The sequence below is a fragment of the Mustela nigripes genome, chromosome 6 (assembly GCF_022355385.1).
Source record: "Mustela nigripes isolate SB6536 chromosome 6, MUSNIG.SB6536, whole genome shotgun sequence".
Taxonomy (NCBI): Eukaryota; Metazoa; Chordata; class Mammalia; order Carnivora; family Mustelidae; genus Mustela; species Mustela nigripes.
In genome coordinates, this window is record NC_081562.1 from 3777476 (window position 1) to 3792397 (window position 14922).

The window sequence follows — 14922 nt, forward strand, 5'->3', positions numbered from 1 at the left end:
TGAGGTTTTCCATCATGTAATGGTATATCGCACCATTCGTCATCTTTAACGCCCTTTGATAAAGCTGTAACTATTCTCAAGGACAAAGACAACCACAAAAACACATAAAATCGTGCTTATTACGTGCCAGGCGCTTCCCTGAGCCCAACATATACCACGGCTCCAATGAGAGCGTCGCTGGCTTACACGCGGTCCCCTGGCTCGGACATGACTCGTCCACGTCTGCGGCAGGCAGGGCGGGGGACAACGCAGGCAGGCCCGGGATTCCTGGCCTCGGCCTGACTTCCCTTGCCCGCGGTCCAGGGACCACTACAGAAGACTGGAAGAATGAAGCGCTGAGAAATTCTGCTCTGAGGGCACTGGCGGTCACAGTCCCAGCCTTATTTATTTTGACTTGCTGGCTCCAACGCTTTCCTGTCTGTTCTGTCCATTTAAGAGAATTGAATGAGCGGTGGCTTACCCTGACCACATCTGTATTTTGAAGTTGAGTCAGAACACCTTACCAAATCGTTCCATGGGGTCCTCCGGCTCACGGCCTAGGTAAAAATAAAGCAAACTGTCATCCTGCTCTGTGAAGTGCTTTTTATAGCATCACTGAGTTGATGTTCTCGCTCAACAAAGCTGATCTGAATCACGGTTGAGTCAAGATGCCATATGGTGACCTTAGCGAGGCTGACGACTCCTGTGGGTTTTGGGGGGGTTTTCGTTTTGTTTCATTTTTTGTTTTTGTTTTGGAGCAGCCGGAGATTGTTGCTGGCCAGAGACTCAGTAATGTTTGGGGAAAACCTAGGTGAGTATGCATATACACAGAAAGACAGGTTTATTTCTGAGTTCCATAGTACGTTGACTCTAACGTGCTCATTCTATTTCCTTCCTGAAAGTTCATCAATGTAGTTATACAAGTAGTTAGGAATACCAAGGCTTTTTTTCTTTACCTTCAAAATCATAGTCCTCTGTCGTATTTGGCATTTTTTTCTATACTTTCCTTGCTAGAGTCCTTTGTCTACACTCTCTCTTTATGCTGAATGACTCAAGAAAATATTTAAGAAACAATAAACACCCCATCAAGTGCTCATTCCGTGCTGGCTCTTCGAGCAGGCTCTGAGGATACAGAGGTAATGAGGAGAAGCCTGCCCTCGGGCTGCTCTCACTCCAGCGGGTCGGCAGGTGGTGACAGGTGATTCTGACACTCCGGGAAGTTCTTTCCAAGAGGGAGGCGCAGAGGGCCACAGGGAAAACAGGGCAGGAGGCAGGCTTTAAGGAGGAGGTGACATGGTGATTGAGGGAAAAATGATCTGTGCGTACGCACAAAGGAATGGAGACGATACTTACAAACGTAGTATCCCAGCATTTGAACTCTGGCTATGTTCCGGGCCGACTACAGCTCTTCGCACTGATCAGCTACCATGACAGTGCTAAACGCTGGCACGTGTGGAGTCAGCAAAGAAAAGCAAACCCAACTAAAAGCTCTGGAGTGGCCAGAACAATCACTACAGACCGGCTCTTGGACACTCTCCTCACAGCCAGCGGCTCCCCACCGCGCTACGCAGTTTGACGCGTACGGAGCTGCGTCCAAGACCCTGGTCCCACCTGCCAGGTCTCCCCTCCATTCCAAACAATGTAATCAAGGTTCTTTTAAGAATATATAAATACACAGCCCGGCCTTAAAACAAGACACGTATGTCCATGCTCAAAAACTGAACGGAAACGCTCAGCTACCATCACGTCTAAAACCGAGGAGTGAAGCTCGCTCGCCCAGGACGGGCAGAAGCCCCCTCCGCCGTGTGGCAATCAGGGCCAACACGAGGAAGTCAGCACCAGGCTGGGCCTCCCCTGCACTCGGAGACAGAAGGGTGCAGTAGGAATTACCAAAACTCCAAGGCCACAGCGGGCGTTGGTGGTATAGTGGTGAGCATAGCTGCCTTCCAAAACTCCAAGGCCATCCAAATATCCATCGGTAAGAACAAAGGGAAATTATCATCTATCCCTGTGCCGGGAGACCTTACAACAGCCAGAGTTAATGACCTGGCCCTCCGCGCGTGAAAACCGGCAGCACTCAAAGGCACAAGGTAAATGACAGGCCAACCGTACCAGTGTCCCCCTTCTGAAACCAAGAGGGAAGTGCAGGATCAGAGTGAACAAGGAGCCCTCCTACCACCATCCAACCCCCCGCTGGTGATCAAGCCCTGACGTGTGATCCCTCCCGTGACCATGACAGCGCGCGGTAGAAAGGACAGGTCACTTCCACGATTCTAAAGACGCTCCAGCGTCCACCTTGAGCACACTCTCCTGGCTCGCTGAAGAAGGACCCTAGGGAAGGGTCCACGTGGCAAGGACTGAAAGCCTAACCCAAAACCTGGCGAGAGCCTGGAATCAGGCCTCCAGCCAGTCGATCTTCAGGCTGGCTGACCTGGTGAACAGCCTGACGGCGACCTCAGGAAAGACACTAACCCAGATCCACCCAACCAAGCATCTCCCAACCCTCACAGGCTGCAGGACACCATAAACGTGTGGCTTCAAGCTGCTACCTTGCGGGGCAATTTGTTCCCATGCAGAGGGCATTAACAGTCTGGGTAACATTTTGGCCTTTGAGAGAAGACAAAACTTGAACGTTTGTTGATTTTGCTAGAGAAATGCGTGGGTACTCGTTAGACCATCTCTTCTATCGCCCACCGTAAAGCACGGACATTTTTATGTATTTGTGGTCTTGATTTGTCAGAAGTTTAAAAATAAGCAACCAAACCAACGAAAACACTAGGATGAAAACTAATGAAAAGCCTCAATTTCCTTTTCCAAAGACTACACAAGCATGGGTGTTCTGAATGTCAGTTCCTAAAGCAGTCACTCCACGCAAACACATCTAAATTCCTCTGCCTAAGCACAACACTGCTCATTTCAAGTACCTGCTTTTTTTTACTGGAAGTTCTTAGAGCTTCTTAAAATTATTTAATATTGCCAAAATACCTTTCTACCAAGGGATCATAACTGTGGCATGAAATTACTGCCCACATCTTAGATCTGAAAAACCATTTTTCTTCCACTAAGTTTCTTGTTCTTATACCTATTTTTTATTCCAAAGTTTCAGAGACCATTCCAAAAGCTTATTAAAACAAGAACTGGGGCTCAGTGGGTTAAGCCTCTGCCTTCGGCTCAAGTCATGATCCCAGGGCCATGGGATCGCGTCCCGCATCGGGCTCCCTGCTCTGTGGGAAGCCTGCTTCTCCCTCTCCCTCTACCCCACTTGTGTTCCCTCTCTTGCTGTCAGATAAATAAAATCTTTATAAAAAAAAATAAAGTAAGGACCGGACCATAGAAATGAGATGAAATTAAAGACTTTACAAGCGTGACTTTAAAATACACAAAATTGGGCGCCTGGGTGGCTCACTCATTAAGCATCTGCCCTTGGCAAAAGGTCATGATCCCAGGGTTCTGGGATCAGGCCCCACATTGGGCTCCCTGCTCATTGGGGAGCCTGCTTCTCCCTCTCCCTCTCTCTCTCTGCTTGTGTTCCCCCTCTCGCTGCCTCTCTGTCAAATAAATAAATAAAATCTTAAAAAATAAAATAAAATAAACAAAATTCCCAACAGCCACCACTCATTTCTTTTCACTTTGCACCCTGACTAGAGCCTGCAATGTCAGGGTCTGCTGGGCACCAGATGCTCACCAGGCCCTGTTCTAGACTAAGCATATATAGCACACTCTAATACCTGCATCGATCAACCCTACAAAGCAAGCATTGTAATACCCATTTTCTTTCCAGAGGGAGGAGAAGAGCAATAGCTTACAGGCAGAAAATTGAGATACAATGTTACATGCATTGAAATACACAAATCATGTTAAGTTTAATGAGTTCTGACCAATGCATGCCCCCAGGCAACCAATACCCCCAGTAGATAAAGCCCACTTCCTTTGCTCCAGAAAATCCCCTCCTGTTCCTTTCCAGTCACTTCCCAGCCTCTTTGGACAAGCACCGTTCAGAGGTGTGTCGGCACTGATCAGCCTGGCCTGTTGGGAGAACTTCCTAAACACAAACGCGCACTGCGTACTTGGCGTCTGGTCTCTTTCACTTGCCGTGTCCCTGGGATCTGTCTGCACTGCGTTCTGCTGCACTGGTGGTTCGTTCATGTAAGTTTCCAGATAGTTTCAGCCGTTTCCACTGGGGGAAATCTGAGGTGTTTCAAGCATTTGGCTGTATGTCTTCTGTGGATGTATGTTCTTGCCAGAGTCATAGGCAGGTGTATGTTAAACTTTACAGAAAAACTGCCAAAATGTTCCCCAGGGCAGGTGCACCATTTACACACCAGCAATCTATGAGAGTTCCAGTTGCTCCACATCCTCGCCAAAATTTGGTGCCGTCATTTTAATCGTAGCCATTCCAATGGGTGTGCAGAGGTATCTCACTATGGTTTTGTTTGTAAAAGCTTTATCGAGGGGCATCTGGGTGATGCAGTTGGCTGCCCATCTGACACTTCATTCAGCTCAGGTCACGATCTCGGGGTTGTGGGACTGAGCCCCACGTCAGGCTCCACACTAGACACAGAGCCTGCTTAGGAGTCTCTCTCTGCCCCTCCCTCCTCTCAAAAATTAATTTTAAAATTTCAAAAATAAAAGTTTTATTGAGATATAATTTACATAACACATAATTCACCCATTTCGAGCGTATAACCTGACTCATCTTTGTATAATATTAATTTTTTTTATTGTGGTAAAATGCAATACAGTGGTCCCCCTGCCCTTATCCACAATTTGGCCTTCCACAGTTTTGGTCACCCACAGTCAACCACAGTCCACAAGCAGACGACCACTCTCTGATGTCCCATCAGATCAACAGCAGCCTAACGCTACGTCATGATGTTACATCATTCAGCTCACCTCATGGCGCCATGGCGTGCTGTTATCATCTCACGTCATCACAGGAAGGGCGAATACAGCACAGGGAGATACTCTGAGAGACCACACTCCTGTAGCTTTTATCACAGTATGCTATCACTGTTCTATTTTACTACTAGTTACGGCTGTTAATCTCTTACTGTGCCTCACTTATAAATTAAATGCTATCACAGTATGGATAGGAGAAAACATCTACAGTTTCAGGTATCCACTGAGGGTCCTGGAATGTGTCCCCTGAGGATAAGGGGAGAGTACTACTGTGTACCTAACATAAAATTTTGTCATTTTGACCATTTTTTAAGTGTAAAATTCAGTGGCTTGAATTATGTTCACATTGTTGTATAACCACCACCATCTAATTCCAAAACTTTTTGAATACCCCAAAGAGAAACTCTAGAACCATGGGCATTAGCTCCTCCCCACCCCTAACCATGGGTAACCTCTAACGTGCTAGGTACTTTATAAAGCGAATCGTGTATTTGTCATTTTATGTCTCGTTTCCTCCATGGAGCATGTTTTCAAGGTTCATTCATATCATAGCACGGATCAGCACCTCACTCCTTTTTGCTGCTCAGTAATATCTCAATGTATGGACAGACCACATTTTATGTACCCACTCATCTGCTGATGGACACCTGGGTCATTTCCATCTTGTGGCCGTTGTAACGCACACCAAGCCGTGGCACACGAGCACCTTTGGAACTTCTGCTCTCAGGTGTGTCTGCGATGCCCACCGATGAGTGGGGCTGCTGAGTAGCACTGGCCTTCTGAGGAGCCCCCAAACCCTCTTCCACAGTAGCTACCCCATCTACCACTTCCGTTGACAATGCCCAAGCATTCCAGTTTCTCCAGGGCTTACTTTCCTTTTTCTGCTATCACAGCTTTCTGAAGAATGTCAAGTGCTACCTCAATTTAATTTGCATTTCCTTAAAGACCAATGACATGGAGCACTTTCTGTGTTTTTTGGACACTTACGCACTATATCTTCTTTCATGAAGCAGAGAATTTTTTCACCCAATTTTTAAATTAGTTTCATCTTTTTACTATGGTGTCGTAGGAGCACTTCGTATATTCTAAAACATGTCCTTTGTCAGACATAGGAATTGCAAGTATTTTCTCAGTTTATGGCTTGCCTTTTCATTTTCTTAATTGTGTCTTGGGATGAGTGTATGTTTTTCATTCTGATAAAGTCTAATGGTAAAGTCAATTTTTTCTTGCATGGTTTGTGTTATCTGTGGGCTAAATAAGAAATGTTTACCTACACTCCAGGTCACAAAGATAATCTCCCATGTTTTCTTCCCAACACTTTACAGTTTTGGCTTTTATGCTGAGGTATTTTTTGTGGAATATGTGGGCCAAAGATCATTTTATTCCGATCAGATCTCAAGTTCTTCCACCACCATTATTAAAAGAAATAGTTTTTAGATTGATTTTGATTTTGAGTTTGCAGATATTTGTCAAAGGGAAGGTATCTAGAAAAGGCCTCAATTTTTCATACAAACATTCGGTGTTTAATAAAAGAGACAGGATCAAATTACTGAACACAAGAAAAACTAACATTAGAAAGTTATTGGGCACATTTTTTTTTTTTTTTTGGTAGTTTTTAAGTAGGCTCCACACCGAGTGTAGAGCCCAATGCGAGGCTTGAACTAGCAACCCTGAGATCATGATCTGAGCTGACACCAAGAGTCAAATGCTTAACCAACTAAGCCACGCAGACGCCCGTCAGGCACATTATTTCAAATAACTATAATTAATATGTTCAAGAAGTAATGAATCTTTTTTAAAAATCAGAGAGAAATTCTGCAATAAGATAACTCAAAATATGTATCTGAAACTAAAAACACAGTGGATAACAGTAGACTAAACACAGCAAAATAGAGGATCAGAATACTAGAAAGCAGATTAGTAGCAAATTTTCAAACAGAAACTCTGAGAAGGGACAACAGAGAAAGGGGCATGTGATACATACAAAATATAGCAAGGGGGTCCCAAGATGGCCCAGTCAGTTAAGCGTCCAACTCTTGATCTCAGCTCAGGTCATGATCTCAGGGCTGTGAGATCAAGCCCCAAGACTGGCTCTGTGCTCAGGGGGGAGTCTACTTGAAGATTCCCTCCCTCTGTACCTCTCTCTCGCTCTGATGAATAAATCAATCTTTAAAATATGTATTTATAGTGAAAGGTTTAACGTGTAACTAAAAGGAAAGGCAAGAATGGGAAAGAAGCAACATCTGTGAAGAAACACCAGCTGATGTACTGATGAAAAAAAATCAAATTCAATGGGGGCGCCTGGGTGGCTCAGTGGGTTAAAGCCTCTGCTTTTGGCTCAGGTCATGATCCCAGGGTCCTGGGATCAAGCCCCGCATCGGGCTCTCTGCTCAGCGGGGAGCCTGCTTCCTCCTCTCTCTCTGCCTGCTTCTCTGCCTACTTGTGATCTCTCTGTCAAATAAATAAATAAAATCTTAAAAAAAAAAAAAATCAAATTCAAGACGCATTATCCAACAGAATAATTCAAAGAAAAGCCAAACATCTCTATCCTCCTGGGCTTTCTATTCTGGAAGGAGGCAGAGCATCAATAAAAAAATCATTACAAAATAATACAAAGTATGTTAAAAAATAGTAAGTGCTCTCTTAAGAAAAGGAAATAGAGTTTATATGGCAAAAGGGGTTCAGAAGGCTGGAGGGAAACAGTTGCACTATTCGGCGGGATGTACAAAACCTGGAAGAAAGTAAACAGAAAAACAATTTTACATTTTTTTTTTTTTAAGATTTTACTTATTTGAGAGAGAGAGACAGATGAAGACTGTGAGAGAGAGCATAAGCAGGGAAGAGAGGGGGAAGCAGGATCCCCAGCGGGCAGGAGCCTGATGCAGGACTCAATCCCAGGACCCAGGAACCACCACCTGAGCCAAGGCAGACACCCAATCTACAGACACACCCAGGCATTCCCAGAAAAACAAGTTTAACTAAACACAGATTGAAGAGGAAAAATAAGCTATCCTGACAGAAGTTAAAAAAAAATATGTATGTATACAAACCTGTATGTTTTACATGAGATTGGAATTAAAGACCAAGCATGTACCATGGGTAATAGGCTACATGTACCAGCAATTCCACAAAAATCTGTCAACGGGGCGCCTGGGTGGCTCAGTGGGTTAAGCCACTGCCTTCGGCTCGGGTCATAATCTCAGGGTCCTGGGATCAAGCCCCCGCATTGGGCTCTCTGCTCAGCGGGGAGCCTGCTTCCTCCTCTCTTTCTCTGCCTGCCTCTCTGCCTGCTTGTGATCTCTGTCAAATAAATAAATAAAATCTTTAAAAAAAAAAATAATTGTCAAGCACCTCTAATTATCAGACTCCATGCTAGATGCTAGGGATACGGTGAATGTGATACGCTCGCTTCATCCAGAAGCTTAGCAAATGGGGGTACCTGGGTGGCTCAGTGAAACATCTGCCTTTGGCTCAGGTCATGATCTCAGGGTCCTGGCATCGAGTCCTGTATCAGGCTCCCTGCTCAGTGGGAAGCCTGCTTCTCCCTCCACCTCTCTTCCCTGCTTATGCTCTCTCTCAAATAAATAAAATCTTTAAAAAAAAAAAAAAAGCTTATCAAATGGAAGAACAATGAGGTATCAGTTTAAGTTTGAGAAAAAATTATAGAAAGGAATATCCAAATGTTACATTACTTCAGGAATGCTCAAGAACCAGAACATAATCTTGCCAAAAAAAAAAAAAAAGAGAGAGAGAGAGAGAGAGACAGCAGCACTATCTGTAACTTTCTACAACGATGGAAACATTCCACATCTGCACTGACCAACACAGCAGCCACTAACCGCATGTGGTTACTGAGTACTTGAAATGTGACTATTGCCAGTAAGGAACACAACCACTCATTTTACTTATTTCTAATTAATTTAAATCGCCACACACAACTAATGACTACTCAATGGCCAGTGGAGGCACAGAGTTCGACAGTAAGCTCCATTAGGCTCCACATGTTAACCTAAGGGTCCGGCTACATCACAGACAGATGATGGAGAGGTACACCATGAAGGTAACTAAAGGGTTGGAAAACCTCCAGCAAAAACCCCAAAACAGAATTTTTAATGTATCTATATCTTATTTTGTTTCAGAAAGAATTTAATGAAGACTGACAGCACAGCAAAAAAATCACTTGTTAAATAAATGTTAAAAACGCAGATGTGTACATTAAACAAAAGGTAGAAAACAAATGTAATCGGTAAGAAACAGTATTACATTCCATAGAGAAGAAACAGCTGAATAGTATCTTTTTTTAAAATATTTTATTTATTTATTTGACAGACAAAGATCACAAGTAGGCAGAAAGGCAGGCAGAGAGAGAGGAGGAAGCAGGCTCCCCGCTGAGCAGAGAACCCGATGTGGGGCTCAATCCCAGGACCCTGGGATCATGACCCAAGCTGAAGGCAGAGGCTTTAACCCACTGAGCCACCCAGGTGCCCCTCTTTTTTTTTTTTTTTTTTAAGATTTATTTATTTCAAAGAGAGAGAGAGAGAAAGAGTGGACAGGAGCCAGCGGAAGGGGCAGAGGGAGAGGGAAAATCTCAAGCAGACTCCGCACCGCACACGGAGCCCAACACAGGGCTCCACCTCATGCTCAGGAGGACATCTGGACCTGAGCCGAAACCAAGAGTCAGACACTTAACAGACCGCACACCCGGGGGGGGGGGGCGCCCCGCTGAGTACTATCTTAATACTGGTATTTTATGACTCTAAGCAATTTTTTATGGATTTTTGTGATTAAGACACTATTCAAGAAGTAGGCTCTACAATCCAGGGCATGAAGAAGTTAGATTGGTGTATTCATGATCTACTGCTATGTCACAAATGACCCCAAACACAGCAGTTTAAAACGCTACTGCTATGGTCTCACGCAGGTCTGAGGATCAGGAATCTGGGAGTGGCTGAGTGGGGTGGTTCTGGCCTCGGGTCTCATGAGGTTGCACAGATGGCGGAGAAGGTTCCCCTGGATTAAGAACATCACTTCAAAGACAGTTCACCACATTCCTGGCCAGACGGATCTCTCTGCACAGAGGACAGCGTCCTCCTGACTTGGGACATGGCAGCTGACTTAGTGATTTGAGAGAGAGCAGAGAGGGAGCGGCTGCCGTTTCTGACCTAGTCTCAGAAGTCACACACTGTCACTCCCACTGTAATCTATTATATTAAAAGCAAGTGACTAAATTCAGCCCACAAAGGAGAGAGCAATTAACCTCCTCTTGAAGGATAGAGTATCAAAGAATCCGTGGAACATCAAAAACCGTTATAATGGATGGGGCGCCTGAGTGGCTCAGTGGTTAAGGCCTCTGCCTTCGGCTCAGGTCATGATCCCAGGGTCCTGGGATCGAGCCTCACGTCGGGCTCTCTGCTCGGCAGGGAGCCTGCCTCCTCCTCTCTCTCTCTGCCTGCCTCTCTGCCTACTTGTGATCTGTCTGTCAAATAAATAAATAAATAAATACCCATTATAATGGGACAGGAGTTTCCATTCACCCAGGGGTTGTAATGAGATCCTGGGATCCCTTTCCCTGGACATCTAAAAATTAGAATACATTATAACCTTTTCAACTGCTTTCTAAAAGGCAAGAGATTAAACACGACTGGGTTCTCGGTCACTTCCAACCCAACCGTGTTTTCACAGCCAGTACTAAAGAAGTAGCAAGAAACACTGCGCTGTGCGTACAATGTTCCAGCGCCTCAAGTGATTCCACCAAGGGAGCAGTTTCATCCCCACTTTCAGACAAGAGGTCCAGGGAGATAAGCCACAAGTCCTGTCCAGGTCTACCTGGTTCCCAAGGTTTTGTGCTTCTACCTCAGGATGCTTCTCTGACTCCAGCTACTACAGAAGCTGGTGTGTGTAGCGTCACACATATGGAAAGCCCCACAAAACCTATTACTTCAGCCAAGATTGTCATCTATTGTTCCATCAATCACTTTCTTTCCCAGTCTGGTTTGGTGTTTTCTATAGGTTGCTCCCAGGCCTCATTTTGCTTCACTTTGCGTCCCATCCAGCACAGGGTCCGCAGGCCCATCCGCCCTCTGGGTCCCCCTGCACAGGAGGAGCAACGAGTAACTTGCTCAAAGATGGAGGCAGGGACAGAACCAGCACCACAGCCTGTCCTTACAAACCCTCCTGCAGGGCTCTCTGCACCACCAAATCCCACCTCCCCATCCCCAGACCTGCACAGCAGTCCGCCTCCCCCTGGTCTCCAAACTCTGCCTGAAACAAGGACACTGACCCAGAAAAGCTCAAGTCAGATGTGGAAAGCTTCCTTTGCTCACTCTTCCCCAACAATCCAGTTGGACCCTGTCCATTCGACCCTGTAAATATTTTTCAGTACTTACCCTATCCATCCTCATAAACAATGTCCTAGTTCAGGCCATTTTCCCCCCCTTGGGCTTCTGCATCAGCTTCTTAAGTCTCCTGCCTCTAGCTAGCCTCGCCCTCCCTAATTTATCCCCCACATGGCAGTCAGACACTTCTCTGTAATGCCAAGGGCTTATCTTGCCACCCCCCAGAAAGAACGTTCAGGGGCTCCCCATCCACACTCCTCACGACCATCAGGAAGGGCCTTGTAAACTGGCTCAGGGTCTGGGATTGTATCCCAAAGATTACAAAAAGGGATCTGATGTGTGAACGTCTCCTCTGTAGCAGACCTCTTACCCATGTGATTTCATTTAATCCACTCGGGAGCCCTGCAAAATCTGCACAGGATTCCTTTGCATATACTGTCTTAGTTAGCCCTCTCATCTGTCCGCCAGGCAGCCAAAATAATCTAAAGCCTTTCCTTCCCCACCATCTATCCAACGGGTCCCCAAGTTCCCTCTGGGGAACCTTCTTGTCCAGACCATTACTATTTGCTCACATGGCGTCGTGCAGATGCTCACTCGGTGCACGGCTGACAGCTGAGAATCAACTGCGAGGGGCGTCCACCAGAATGCAGAGGTGCTGAAGCATTAACTCGATCGCTGCATCTCCTTGGAGTATCTTATCAATTACCTACCTCCCCCAGACCTCACAGAGAGCCCAGGGCTTTCACCAGGCCTTCAACAGCTCGCTGCTTCTACTGTGATCTAAGGGAACCCCAGGGCTCAGACCAAGCTGTCCCACTTCAAGATTAGAGGGCCTCTGGGGCCTGATCATCTGGCCCCGCCGGCATGCGGCGGTCCCCTTCTGTGCTCTGTGCGCCCACCCCCCACGATAAAATTATCTGCCGGCTCCCCCACAGCAGAACCTCCCGGGAAAGGACTTCATTGTCCAACTTCACCACGTAGCACAAAGCCTGGAGCACGGGGGCCGTCGATAAACGTCTTAAAGGAAAGGCACACGAGCTGGCGTTGATTTGGTCCTCCGTACCAGCGACCTGGTGGGCATGATCTCCTCTAATCCCACAGCCACCCTCCCAGGGAAATGCTGCCGACCCGGTTCCCCCGCAAACCGAGGAGGACGCCGAGGCCCGGGGAAGACCCAAACACAGTAAAACAAGCACCGACGGACAGTGTCACATACTTTGCATTTTCACACGCTTTATTTATTTCATTCACCCCACTGTACAGTCCCGCGATGGAGTTATTGGTGATAGTCCCATTTTAGACATAAAAAAATCAATAAATGAAAAATAAGCACCCACGAAGGCGTGGAGAAGTCGCCAGTACCGCGCGGGCTGGAAGGCCAGGGCCCGGGCAGGTCCGCCGAGTCGCCCTGCGACGGCTGCCAGGGCCCGCCCGGCCGAGCAGGGCGCTCCCGCTCCCCACCCCGCGCGGCCCGAGCCCCGGGGGCGGCCCCACCGCGCCGCGAGGCGGTCCCCGCGGCCGCCCCGGCGTCTCCGCCACGCGCCCCCGCCCGCCAGGACGCCGCTCCCGGCCGGGGCCCCCCGCGCGCGCTCGGCCAGCGAGACGGGCGGCCGGTGGCGCCGGGCTGGCCTGGGACGGGCCCTTCCCGCGCCCGGCTCCGCACCCGGGCCGGCGGGCGGGCGGAGGGCCCAGCCCCCCGGAGCCCCTCGGGCCCGCCGCCCGGGAGGAGGGGCGCCCGCTCCCCGCGCGCCCGCGCCGCCCGGCCGTTACCGGTTCCGCTGCTCTTTGAAGAGCGCCGTCAGCGCGCGGAGGGCCTCCAGGTCCTGGATGGGCGCGGGCACCGTGACGCCCGACAGCCGGGCGGGCGGCGGCCTGGGCGCCGCCATCTTGCCGCGGGCCGCGGGCCGAGCCGGGCGACGACGACGAGCCGGAGCCGGAGCCGGAGCCGGAGCCGGAGCCGGAGGCGCGCGGGCCGCGCAGGCGAGGGGGGAGCACGGCCGCCGCCGCCGGACGCCGCCGCCGCACCCCGCACCCGGCGCGAGAGCGAGGACACGCCTCCAGCCTCCCCTCGGGCTGCGACCCGGACGACGCGGCGCGGGGAGGGGGCGCGAGCGGAAGTCCCGCCCGAGGGGAGGGGGCGCGGGCGGAAGTCCGGGGGGAGGGGCACCGAGAGGGCGCTGGGTCTGAGAGGCGGAGCGCGGGACCCAGGCTCCTCGGGAGGGGGAGAGTCGGCCGGGCCCTGGGCCGGAGTCGGGGCAGGACAGATGCACCCCGAGGAGGAGATGCGGGCGTGGAGGGCGCTGGCAGAACGGGGTGCAGGGCAGGGGCATCCTGAGGAGAAGCGGGCGTGGGGGAGGGGCGGCGGGTGGGGGCAGGGACAGATGCACCCTGAGGAGGGGGGAGGGTCTGGGCACAGAAACGGCTGCAACCTGAAGAGGAGATGCGGGCGTCGGGGCGCTGCAAAAGGGGGTGCAGGGACAGGTGCACCTTGAGATGGGGGCGTGGGGAGCTTGGCAGGGAAGGGCGTGCAGAGATAGGTGCATCCTGAGGAGAAGCGGGTGGGGACAGGGACCGATGCACCCTGGCGGGGGGGAGGGGTCTGGACACAGATGCACCCTGAAGGGGAGATGCGGGCGTGGAACGCAATGCAAAAGGGGGTGCAGGGACAGGTGCACACTGAGGAGGAGACGGGGGGGTGGAGGGTTCTGGGGGGGGGGGGGGGGGTGTCAGAGAGTCATCGGAGGCTCCTTTTAAGAAGGTTAAAGACCTCATTCTGCTGTTGAAATGGGTTGATTGGTGCCCCCATGGACCCACTGGGAAGTGGAGTAGTCTGTCCACAGAGTGCAAGTCCCAGACCCTGAGAGCTCAGTTCCCAGGATGTCACTGGTGATTCCAGATGGTTTACCGGGTACCCGTAAGGTGCTCCCGCTCATCCAGGGCTTAAAATAGAATTAGAAGTTAAGTAGCTGCATTCTCCATCAGTAGGTTAAGAATTGTTTTTTTTTTCTAAGGGAAATGAAAATATTTTTTTCAAGAAACAAAATTCTGTAAGTGGTTGTAGGTAATTCATGTATTTTCTTTCCACTACCCTTTATCGTATCATGTACTTTCAGTATGGTCAGCAAGCCCTGTGCTGGGCGAGGGGATTCCAGCCCTGAAGGAACTCAAGGCAAATGATAACTGCTGTGGCAGAGAACCGCCCAAATTGCTTTGGGGCATTTCGATTTCAGGAGTCGGAGTGTGTTTATAACGTGGCACTTTTGATATTCTTTGCTAAGGAAAATTTAAAGACACAATAAGCACCACCAGAGTATGCAGGAGAAATGAATCATGCATGTGCAAGTTAGGGGATCACGTAATTCAACCTTACCCGTTCAGTGGGTTACATACTCATTTCAGAAACATCTCTGTGTGTCATTTATGTGCCAGGCGTTCGATCACCTAGCAGTCCAAAAGACAATTCAAAATCTTTAACAATCCTGAGACTAGCAGGGCGAAATCACCCAATATTGCCTTGAGGAGCTGGGGCTGGTAAAATGCATTGTCATGCCTCAAGTTCTTCCCGCTGAGTCCTCCATCGTCAGGTGTAAAACAAAAGTAACTACTCTGATTCTTCCAGAAAACATTCACCATAATATTCCCATTTATTGCCTGGAATCTTGCAATCTCTTCATGGGTTTCTCGGCTTCTTCTCTCACCTCCCTATATT

The 14922-nt window shown here is 48.9% G+C and overlaps 1 protein-coding gene across 3 annotated transcripts in view; it reads right to left on the bottom strand.

The window, feature by feature from the left end:
* The window catches only part of ATXN10 (ataxin 10), a 159203-nt gene extending 145730 nt beyond the window's left edge, over nucleotides 1-13473 (bottom strand). The window contains exon 1 of one of the 3 annotated variants that reach the window (XM_059401783.1): nucleotides 12984-13473. In XM_059401783.1, coding sequence (XP_059257766.1) covers nucleotides 12984-13099 — 116 coding nt within the window. In that variant the 5' untranslated portion in view covers nucleotides 13100-13473. The remainder of the gene's footprint in view (nucleotides 1-12983) is intronic. The other 2 variants (XM_059401784.1, XM_059401785.1) reach the window with 2 other exon arrangements.
* Nucleotides 13474-14922: the final 1449 nt, after the last annotated feature.